Raw genomic sequence first — 12,035 nt, 5'->3', positions numbered from 1 at the left:
GACTAGGATAGTGAGTGTGTGGCAGTAACAATGCCATAAGTTTTTTTTATTTGATTTATATTTTGCACAAAAAGATCGTTAAAAACATTAAAATTTTCTAATTGAAAACGCGAATCATGTTTATTAATTTTATAATTATTCGGGAACGAATTCGTTTACGAAAATATTTATTCACTTAAAATCGATTACGTCTACGCTTATCCAGATGATTAGGTTACCCATACATGTACTCCGTGCAGTCAACATCGGGCTGAACGCGTTCGGCTACCACATATCCATCTCTGTCCACGCAGAAAAGTTCCCCATTTCGATCCTGCAAAGTGGCATAGTTTCCGTTTCCTTCGCACAGTAGCTCCAACTGCATTCCGGCTGCTTGGAAAATCTGCTCGTCTCGAGCACAATCTGCATAATAAATGAGGAATTGAAATCAAATAGTTGTATGTCAGTAGTTAATTACTTTGCATATTTAGTTTGTCCACAATTGGTCTTGACTATCTTTTGTAAAGGCCCACTTACTGATTTTTTACTGATTTTGAATAAAAAACTTAGTTTTATCGGAAACTTTCACAGTGAAGGTCTAAAATTGATTAGTCATAGTCATATATACAACTGTTCGATCACGAACGGCTGGCATCGTCGTAGCTGCTGCTTGATCGAAACAGAGCAGCGTGTGTGCAATTGAATTGTTATTTCTTGTTCTCTGTTCTCGCGCCAACTGCTAGCGTTATGTGCGTAGCAGTTGGCGCGCTGTTAGTCCAATTAGAATTTAAATTTGAATGTTTGTGCACACGTCCCCAATAGTTGTAACATTATTATATAATTGTCCTGCCGTATTAAGAGTCGCCTATAAAAGGCGAAACCATGTGATGTACAGTATCCTAAAACCGATTCCTCCGAGCAGGCACGCTGCCTCTCGGAGGTAATAAATCAATTAGTGAAAGTAATCAGTCGTTTGTCTTCAGTCGTCACCCGGAGAACCAGTAAATTCAACACAACGTAGGGTCGTCCCACCCTGGACGAAACATTGGTGCCGTGACCAGGATGGTACTTGGAGGATTTCTGGACGACTACAAGCAACCGCTGATGAATTGCACTCCAACCCGTCGGACAGGAAGCAACATCCGTTCACTTCATCCCTCGCTATTCAGTGTGGACTAGTAGCGATCGAACCGGACTGCCACCTTCCAGCCAGTGTGCACATCGATTCGACGGAGGAATATCATCACGATACTGTCACCACAGCCACAGGGCTGTTTTCGGACCGCAGCGTCAACCCATTCACATTTCGGACCGTCAGTGTCATTCCCGGCCGCAGCGCCATTTCGGACCGTCAGCGTCAATCTACCCGGCCGTAGCGCCATTTTGGACCACCAGCGTCAACCCACCCGGCCGTAGCGCCATTTTGGACCATCTGCGTCAACCTTTCCGGCCGTAGCGCCATTTTGGACCACCAGCGTCAACCCACCCGGCCGTAGCGCCATTTTGGACCATCTGCGTCATTCCATCCGGCCGTAGCGCCATTTTGGACCATCTGCGTCACCTTCCCGGCCGTAGCGCCATTCCGGACCACTGCGTCAAGTTTTCCCTCGGACCGTTAGCGTCAACCCATCCGGCCGAAGCGATATATCGGACCCTTGCGTCATAGTCGTGGACCGCAGCGTCTAATTCCGTTGGCCGTAGCGCCGCATCACTGAACATCAGCTGAATCAGCAGAATCAACTTATTCATCTGTTCAGTAAGTCAACATCACCGTTCACAACATCCATCAACATTCCGGCACCCGCCCTGCATCAGCATCAGCCAAACTCATCTATTTCGTGTGCACAAATTGATTGCACTATCAGCAGCTACAGAAGCAATAGCACCTCAAGCCGATCACAAAGAGGAATTAGAAAACGTTCGTTTTGGGGGGCAGTATGTTCGATCACGAACGGCTGGCATCGTCGTAGCTGCTGCTTGATCGAAACAGAGCAGCGTGTGTGCAATTGAATTGTTATTTCTTGTTCTCTGTTCTCGCGCCAACTGCTAGCGTTATGTGCGTAGCAGTTGGCGCGCTGTTAGTCCAATTAGAATTTAAATTTGAATGTTTGTGCACACGTCCCCAATAGTTGTAATATTATTATATAATTGTCCTGCCGTACTAAGAGTCGCCTATAAAAGGCGACTCAAACTCAAACCATGTGATGTACAGTATCTTGAAACCGATTCCTCCGAGCAGGCACGCTGCCTCTCGGAGGTAATAAATCAATTAGTGAAAGTAATCAGTCGTTTGTCTTCAGTCGTCACCCGGAGAACCAGTAAATTCAACACAACGTAGGGTCGTCCCACCCTGGACGAAACAACAACATTTTGTAAAATTTGCATTTCTAATTTGAATTCATTTCTGTCGAAAAGAAGTTTGGCCCATTTTGAATGATATTCTTTCTTAATAGGGCACTACACGAACGAACCTCTTTCCATCTTTTTTTAATGCCGATTAGTGGTCTTGTTGTTTTCCAAATTCTATTCAGTGAAAAAAAATAAACCTCGTCCATGCAGTGCCCTATTATTAAATAAAAAGTACATACATATACCAAATGACTTTTTGAGACAAAGTTTATCCGTAAACAACCTGGAAATATGAGAGGGTGCCCCTCCAATTTAGAATTCATTCACAAATTACATGACGCCAAAATTGACAATTTTCAACTCCCACCCACCCCCTCGTAAAATTTGTTTTGTATGGAAGGGTTCTAAAATTTGTATTGATTGTAACACTCTGACAGATACCCTCCCACCCCTTAAAACGGTATGTTATTCGCGTATGAACCCTTATTCAACTAACGAACTAATTAATAATATTATATTTAATAATTGTGGTCCGCATTCTGTCGTCGATGAAAACAAATTCTCTGTGGCTTCGCCTACTCAAGCAATAAATCGAATTACAGCACGATGAATGAACGAGGACTAAAACGTTGTTGTGCATGGAAACATTGAAAGAGAGCTATACAAAGTAGCATCCTATAATCGAGACATTGAATTGAAACAGACTTGGTTCTCCAAAAACAACCAGACCATTCACTGCCATCTTAAGGACAAACGTCTCATAAAGGCCATAATGAACTCCACAATTCTACGATGCATCGCTATATTCTTATTTTAGATAAGATGGCACTAATTTCAATAAAATTTTAAATTCCAGTTTTATAGATTTATAAATTATACATTGGAGTCTGATTGGTTTCACCTTAAACATCGTGCTCACTCTGCACATTCAGTAAAATTGTTTACTCTGGGTAAAAGAGTGGAGGCGAGAGCTCAGTCTTTTTCCATTCCATACACGCTCTTTTCTTCGAATCGAGTGGGTAAGAAACGTGCTGATCGTCTTGAAGACGGTATGTCATGGAGGTGGCCTACATCTAGGCGATGGCATTTTGAAGTAAAACCGGTTTCACCGAATGGCTTGTTTCATCCGCTGGGTGGTGTCTCTACATATATGTGGAGGGAGGTAAAATACTTGTCGTAAATACTTACTGCAGGTCATCACGTGCGCCTTAAGACTGCTCGTCTGGTATTCTCCGATTCGGGTACCATCCCGCCAGGTGCAGTATGCGCTGAAATGAAAATTCTATGAGAATTATTATCGCTCAATGTGTTTGTTAGCATTGAAATGTGGCTCTAAGCTATATCAATATTTCACTGGCATTTTTTTTACTTTAGTTTTTAAAAAATACGGCATTGGCAATTTGCAACTATTGTAAAATACGGCATTGGCAATTTGCGACTATTGTTAGCAGCCCTCAAAATTATTGGCGTAATTGAACAACAACGTGTAACAAAAACCATAAATAACGAACTGTCCACTGAATATAATTTTCTATATGTATAAAAGAATTTTATGTTTTCTCCTGGTGTAATAACTTCACTGAAGATTTTTTATTAATGGATATAGTCTTTTTCTTCATCATCATCATCATTAATAGCTCTACACTCCAATTAGAATTTGATCATTAGGAGACGAGCCAATAAGGACTGAAAGTCGCTCAAATAAAGAATAAAAAATACTTGGCCTGCTTTTCAACTTAGTATTCCCGGCCAACCATTCGTCAAACTTCTTCAAAGTTATTTACATAAAATTAAATGATTTTATCGGTATTTCTTTACACTGAATTATCCCCAAAAATGATACAAATCTTATTTAAACGATATCACAATTCATGTAAAGTATGATATCAACGTAATGATATACTTTGACAAAGTATTTCGAAGATGAACATCGCTAGGTCTTTACCACTAAATTAATTGCAATGACGATATGAATATTCATGAAACGTTATCAGATTTTTGATAAAGTACGATCTCAACGTTATGATATATTTTGACAACGAATTTTACTGTTGAACATCGCTACGCCTTTATCACTTTTTAGTTCATCGATTCATATAGTTGGATAACAGAACATCGATGGATACTTTGGCGTTTGTTTACATCCCGGAAACGACATTATCGGGTTTCAATTCTAAATGCCGTAATATAATTTACGAACAAATTGACCGCCATTGATGTTTGAGGTTTGCATTTGGGTAAATGAGATGAATATGAAAATAGTGTGAGGTGGGAAATAATTCCCGTTTATACAACTAATATTTGAACAAGGATTTGAACGGAAATTACAAGGCATAGAATGTTAATACAATTTAGCTACTCACAATCAACACTGCATTGTGGGCTAATGGTCAAGTTCTCTGCGAGTTTCTCTGGGCACATTTCTCATCATTACTTCTCCAGGTTCGATTCCCGATTAAACAAATAGATAAAAAAAATGTAAAAACAAGCCTCTGAAGAATCTTTTTTTTGTTTTCGTTGAAAACATTGACAGGTCGGTAAAGCAGAACTGTAAAAATTTATATCTTTTTGGCGGCATTAATTGATATCGATATTTTGGAAAAGATCGATAACAATTTTCCGTGTTTAAACTTTTGATTCATTTGAAATTCTTCATTAAATGGCATCGATCGCTATCGACGATTGATATGAAAACCTTTAAAAATCTATATGAAGAATTAAATAAAAAAAAAAATTAAAGAAATAGTTGGTCGGGTTCTATTAGCATCTCCACAATATTTAAGGACAAGCCTCCTGGAATCCAAAACTAAATGCACTCGCGTTTAATTTCAAGATAAAAAATGTTAGGGTTGTATACATGACACGACCGCTCGACGTAAACTACGTAAAAGCAAATATAGTACACTGAACCAAGTATTCCGCACTATACAGAAGAGAAGGAACTATCCCACCAACACAACTACCCAGCTTTAGCAGGATCTCCCACTCTGTGAGGGAGTAGGGATTCCACTGTCTAGCAGCTAGGCCATCCCAGTTCAACAATTGGTAATACCCTAAAAGTAGGCAATTACCAAGGATTCTAACGCGCTGCGTACGAGATGCATGATGCATAAAAAAAAACTAAAATTTTCAATAGTTTAGCGTTGATACTCAAAAGTTTCAATATTACTGGCAAATTGGTGGAGAGTTCGCAAATCGATTGATATATTAATCTTTAAAATCCACTGAAAGATAAAGGACCTATTAATGTTACAAATCTTACATGATTTCGTGACGGTCCACAATTTTTAAATTTCCATTTTACACCCTGTATCCGAGTCTTCCCCTTAGACGTAGTTTACGTCAAAAAAATCGACTGATATGCCCAGGAAAAAGTTCGTAGTCCTACGAGACATGATGCTTCGTAGCCGTTCAAATTCCCAGGCGGCTAGCAGCGATTTTTATTCTTCTCCTATTTCTGAATCCCTCTATATCTCTACAGGGTGTTCAATAAGTTCGAATACAAATGTTTGATCATTGTGTTTGTAAGCCCAATGTATATATTCTGTATTAGTATTGGTGTCAGCGTTAGCGGTATATATACGCTAACGAATGTGTGTGGTGTTGACATTCTGTCTCTTGTTGTTTATTTATTACGCGCGTTGAAAATTGATTGGGGCATCGTAAATAGCCGTTTTTGAAGGTCGAAATCATTGCGGCGTACTACAAAACTGAGGTTTTGGGGATGATTAATGCCCCCAGTGGCTCGGTGATAAGACGGAGATCAGCCCTACGTGTTCGAATAGGACGATAACCTTTTATACACGAAAAATGCGATTTAAGCCTTATATGGGGACAATTTCATCGACTTTTTAGACAAAACTTTGCGACCTACCAGCTTCCCGGATTTGAACCCTCTTAACCTTCTTGTTTGGTCCTTTGTTATGGTAAAGCTGTACGAATACGGGTCAGTAACTTGGACCAGTTCAAGACGTAATTCTCAAAATCTGGAACGAAATGCCCATGCAGACCGTGCGTGCCGCTTGCGATGGGTTTTAGAAACGTTTGAAGCTCGTTAAGAAGTACAAAATAGAGGCCATTTCAAAAGAAATGTTACAAACGTTCCTTATAAACAATACTTTCAATGAAATGGAACCGGGAAAAGAAATAATTGAATCTCCATTTTTAAACATTTTTTAAAAGTATATTCGAACTTATTGAACACCCTGTATATCTAAATCGGCGGCGGCGGCGTTTGTCACAATTTTGGTCGGTGGCGACAGCGTTTCAGGCGTCACGCCGAAAGCCATTTAATGTATCAATCATATTTTGAAGAGCATGAACATGATGAGATGCGAATATATGACACAAGGTCACAAGACAAAAGGCCGAAAGGACAAAAAGACGAAAGACAAAAGGTCGAAAGACAAAAGGTCGAACAGACAAAAGGTCGAAAGGACAAAAGGTCGAAAGGACAAAAGGTCAAAAGGACAAAAGGTCGAAAGGCACAGAAGGTTGAAAAAGAGAAAAGGTCGAAAGGGACAAAAGATCGAAAGGGACAGAAGGTCGAAAGGGACAAATGGTTGAAAAGGAAAAAGGTCGAAAGGGACAAAAGATCGATTTAGAACATGTTGATAACAAGTTTAGTGTATTCCAAAAGAATTTGTGAAATGCATTTAACTTCAAGCAAAAATAACACACTCATCTCATCAATCAAAGTTGAAGAATGAGAAATTTTCAAAGAAGGAGTAATTACTATGAAACAATATTATGAATATCTAAATAGTTCTGTTAGAGATAAAAAAGATTGTTGATTTAGGAAATGAATAAAACTTGTATTGCGCTTATATTGTGGGGATGTAATGCCAATAAGAAGAAGAAGAAGAAGAAGAAGATCTCATCAATCAAACATGAAGAATGAGCAATTTTCAAAGAAGGAGTTATTACTATGAAAGAATATTATGAATATCTAAATAGTTCTGTTAGAGATAAAAAGATTGTTGATTTAGGAAATGAATAAAACTTATATTGCGCGAGACAAAGTTGTCCTATTATACAGTTGGCAAAAAAATGCTTTTTTAGTTTTCACTATTTTTAACCAATTAATAAAATTCATTCAATGAGTGTAAATAATAGATGAATATCTAGACTTCCTAAATGTCACTTCGATCTGTCAAAATAGTACACGCTGTAGCCACGCAGGCACGTGCGTTGAAAATTTGATGTGCGGCGTGCGCCATTTTGACGGATTGAAGGGACATTTTGAAAACTCAAACATCCATCTATTAGTTGTACTCACTAAATGAATGTTATTTAATTGTTAAAAATTGTGAAAAATAAAAGAGCAGAGTTTTTGCTAACTGTGTAGGGCAACTCTGGTGCGAAATCGATTCTTTCCGTTTCAGTTTCTTGTCTATTTTGAAATTTTCTTCTTTTCGACCTTTTGTTCCGTTCGACGTTTTGTCCTTTCGACCTTTTGTCCCTTTCGATCTTTTGTCCTTTTCGACCATTTGTTCCTTCGACGTTTTGTCTTTCGACCTTTTGTCCTTTCGACATTTTGTCTTTCGACTTTTAGTTCTTTCGATCTTTGTCCCTAACCCATGGGAACGGTTTAGCCAAATATAGATGACTTAGTAGATCAAATCTCGCGTGATTTTTGAAAACGTCGTAAGTCCAAAAGAGAGGTTCTCTTTTTTTTTACTTTCTCTTTCGATTATTACAAAGCCATACTAACATTTTCATTAGGTTTTCCAGTATCGATCTGAAGAAAATAGCTTTGTCTAGTGTGCTGAGGGGAAAATATTGCAACAAATTTTAAACTAGCTTAGATATTAGCAAAAGAGAGCGTAATGAAAGAGAGTCTCTCATTTGGACTCACGACGTTTTCAAAAATCTCCGGACAAGGATTGCCGAAATCGCTTTCATTAGATAACGAACAATGATAAAAGAGAGACATGAAAACAAGTTTATCAAACTTGTATACAATTTTTTCATTCTCTTTTAGATTCAATCCCTGTCTCCAGAACAATTTAAAGTACTTAGAACATTTTCGGAAGGCATAACTAAATTGTAAATTATAGGTGAAAAGGTTCAGTTGCGGGCACCGTTCGGTTATCGTTATGGGCACCCCTACGTGTCTTTTGACAGAAAACATATGGTTTACTCTGACAACTGTCAATACCAAACCAGATACACCCCTCTTTAAATCGGAAATTGTAAAAAAATACGACAAATGAAACTAAGTAAAAATGTTTAGTATAACTATCTGGATAATTCGTTTGTGCATTCGATGGCCCTAGAGGGATCGTTTTGCTTAATGAGCAGTAACTTATGCACAAATAATTTTTCACAAATCGGATTTTTCACAGATTGGATTTCCAACAAAAGACAAAAAAATATAAACATTGGATCTGAAATACAGATAAATACGCAAAAGTTGGTAGAAATTTGGGTTATATTATATTAAGAAATAGGTTATACTAAGAAATCAGCATTAGAAGATAAAGTATAAAAAAAATTTAAATGAAAATCTTGATCAAGTAAACATATTATAAGTTCTCAAAGAATATTTTTGCTTTTGTCAAAGCAGCCCTAAAAATTCCAGTAGGAATTTCCCATGAATAGTTTAGAGAATTCAACTCCTTAAGTACGGATACGACTCTTTTTGCTTTGTGTCCATTGCGTAATACAATACTTTACGTCAATACTTTACCAGCACAGATCATGTAGAACTGGTCCCGTGCTCTGGGAATTATAAGTAAACTTGTGTTTTTATTTTTTGTTTTTTTTTTTTTTCAATTTTTTGATTACGTATAGTTATCCGAATTTTTGAGCTGATTTGGATTCAAACTGGATATAACACTATGAGTCTCCGAGTTTTCTACTTAAATTTCTATTTTGGGGTAATCCTACAGCCTTTTCGTACTTCTTGATGTACGCGCATCTCCTATATATTCATAACAATCACCTACCTATAACAATCATAAGTTAATTCATATGGTTTAATTAAAGTAAAATGAGTAAAATGGCAAAACAGGTATTCTCTTGTGATACCTCTCCTTAATTTTCTCACTCCATCTATAACGATTTTCGTATTTATCAAACCAGTTGAAATATGAGAATATGATTTATATCAAAGAACCCACTTAAATCTATTGCTACCCTTCTAGGAATAGTTCTTGCTTTAGTTAGGGTTCACTCACATGCCTCGTGCAAATTCATTCTTTCCATATGTGCCATCGTAATCGCACACCGCTCCGGTATGGCTAACGTTCACCTGTCCATGGGCAATGAATTTCATCTCCAAACGCCGCTGGGCGAAAGCTTTACTTTCACACTGCCGAAGGTACCGGTTGCCATGTAGTGTACGATTGTCTACGATACAGATTAGGGTTACCATCTGGTGTTATCAATCCCCAAATCCCAACTCACAACAAGGCAATTTCTTCCACATGGACGGCAATACTGCCGGAACCCTTGGCCACGGGTTCCCCGTCTTCGGATCTGCACACCAGCAGACTCCTCCGTCACATTGCAGTGGCTCAAAGCTCCCATCGGCGGCACAATGGAGGGTAACATCTTGTCTTCCTGCCGCCTCTAAATCCGATCTGCGCCGACTGCAAGCACAGGTCATATTGTCCGCCTTACCGTGCCATTGCCAACCGAAAATCCGCTGACCGATTGCCGAGTAACAGAAACACCGCCCCAGCAGTCGATCCCCTTTGCACTGTTTCGCCTGAAAATTCCCCTCTGAATCACATTCCGGCTTCCACTGGACTTTTTCGGACACATGCCTCGTGGACAGGCAGCTAGCTGTTGAGTAATAAATCATTATCTTCAAGCCACTTGTTCTGGGACTCGACATTTGTTAGAACTCACTCGTGTCCAGCATACAGATGCCTCCTTTGGCACAGAATAATCCCGGTGCACAGACATTCCCATCGACGCCACATCCGCTCTGCCCAAGTCCGAGCCCACTAACGCAGCCGGGGCAACACCCGCCTAGTGCAGCGCCCGGAGTCCAATACTCACCAGCTGCACATTGCACGTTCGCAATACACCCGAAAATGCCGTTGCACTTGGGCACTTGAACTTCGCTCTGTTGGCATTTCACTATTACCGATGTTGCTCTTAGGAGAAACACGAAAATCAGAACATTATTCATGGTGGCTTGCCGACTCTGGACTGCTTTCAACCGGACGAGAAATCGAAAACTAGTTGGTGCCCCGCTTCAATTTCCATTCCGATTCTATAGTTTTCTGTGCAGAAAAGTTTCAAGTGGTTTGTTGATTGTCTGTAATCAAACCCGGAGAGATAAAAGACAGCGAACGCCATGACGGATCTTATCGGAAATCCACGTCTCTTTACTTTCTCCTTCAATACTTCAATGGTTATAATATCGGTTGAAGATGAGTCATGAGATAGTATTATTGTTCATTGTTATGAATGCATTTTCCAACAGTGCTACTTTTTTTCAGTATATTAATAGTATTTAGTAGTTATTGGTAAGTAGTATTTTAAACTATCGGTAAAGTTTTAACTGCATCATTAACACAACGAAATGAGATAATGTTTTACAAGAAACTATTTCTTATCAGAATTACTGACAATACCATCTAATTTCGTGTTTATTTTTATGCTTTAAATTTGTTACTTACACCCAACCAGTGACTGTTGGATTTTCTAAGAATTCTGTATAAGAACCTACCAAAACCTGTATAAGAACTTGACATATGCGCATGCGCATATACAAAAAATGTAAGCTCACAAACAAATATTGTTAGAAAAACTTGCAAAATTGTAAACTCTCATACAATATTTGTATAAGAATCTAGCATTTTCGTATATGCCCAGTTCTTATACAGGTTTTGGTAGGTTCTTATTCAGAATTGATGGAAAATCTAACAATCACCGTTTGGGTGTACCTATACTTAATCGGCCTTATTTTATTACGGTGATTGCGCCGCCATGAACATCTGGAACTGCATCTGCTGCGATGTACTGCTGGATTCTAATCTAACGCTGGTTTAAAGATCTCGTTTCTTTTGCTAAGTATTGCGTGGCCATCCGACCAGTAGATGGTAACAGATTTATATCAGAACTTGTTATTCCGTTACAGTCAGTTTTATAACAAAGGTTGTCATAAAACGTGTACCATCCGTAGTTACAAGAACAAAAAATGTAACAATTTTTTTTCTAGTTTTTTTTATAAGAAAATTATTTTGAGCTTTTTAGTGGAATGTCTTCACTTGTCATAAGACGAGTTTGTACAATCCCATTGAATTCCACCACTTAATTGTATCTTGACAGATACGTATTTCGACCTCAACAGTAAGGCCGTCTTCAGTGTCTCGTACTTGACTCGAGTCACATACTAAGTATAATTTTTTCCGAATGACGCGTTCAAAAATTACGCACTAGGTCAAATTGTTCAAAATAATAGCAGTTTTTGTTTCTGCTCAATCGGTCATTATGGTACAAAGTTACAGCTTGTCAAAGTTGACCATTTTGTATGAAAAACGGTTTCCGCTGCTATTATTCTGAACACACAACACAACCTGTACATTTGTGTCACCGAGTATGAGTTTCACTTCGTGTTTAGGGCATTCTCCCTAGAGCTTGTCGAGATACTCATAGAACTCTTCCTTCACATCATCGAGTTAGTAGTTGGTTGGTACATATGCACTGATAAATCTGTAGAGTAGGTAGTTGAAGAACTTGTCTTGGAT

General features: G+C 38.6%; 2 protein-coding genes across 7 annotated transcripts in view; one reads left to right on the top strand and one right to left on the bottom strand.

Annotated features, from left to right (window-relative positions):
• LOC134218414 (neurabin-1) overlaps nt 1-12,035 on the top strand; it is a 217,043-nt gene that overhangs the window by 109,382 nt on the left and 95,626 nt on the right. The window lies entirely within an intron of this gene.
• Nucleotides 65-10,528, bottom strand: LOC134214200 (uncharacterized). The gene is made up of 5 exons (XM_062693612.1): nt 10,186-10,528; nt 9,739-10,119; nt 9,510-9,681; nt 3,517-3,596; nt 65-402 (listed from the first exon to the last, which is right to left on the bottom strand). The coding sequence occupies exons 1-5, from the start codon at nt 10,469-10,471 to the stop codon at nt 215-217; spliced, it is 1,107 nt and encodes a 368-aa protein (XP_062549596.1). The 5' UTR covers nt 10,472-10,528; the 3' UTR covers nt 65-214.

The sequence above is a fragment of the Armigeres subalbatus genome, chromosome 2 (genome assembly GCF_024139115.2).
Source record: "Armigeres subalbatus isolate Guangzhou_Male chromosome 2, GZ_Asu_2, whole genome shotgun sequence".
Taxonomy (NCBI): domain Eukaryota; kingdom Metazoa; phylum Arthropoda; class Insecta; order Diptera; family Culicidae; genus Armigeres; species Armigeres subalbatus.
Note: the sequence above shows the minus strand (reverse complement) of the source record. Positions and strands in the feature narration are given on the sequence as shown.

Excerpts from the sequence above, each read along its gene's own strand:
- LOC134214200 (XM_062693612.1), bottom strand. The coding sequence starts at position 10,471 with ATGAATAATGTTCTGATTTTCGTGTTTCTCCTAAGAGCAACATCGGTA. Across the intron at positions 10,120-10,185 it reads CATCTGTATGCTGGACACGA|CTAGCTGCCTGTCCACGAGG; the intron begins GTGAGTTCTAAC and ends ATTACTCAACAG. Across the intron at positions 9,682-9,738 it reads GTGGAAGAAATTGCCTTGTT|ACAATCGTACACTACATGGC; the intron begins GTGAGTTGGGAT and ends TCTGTATCGTAG.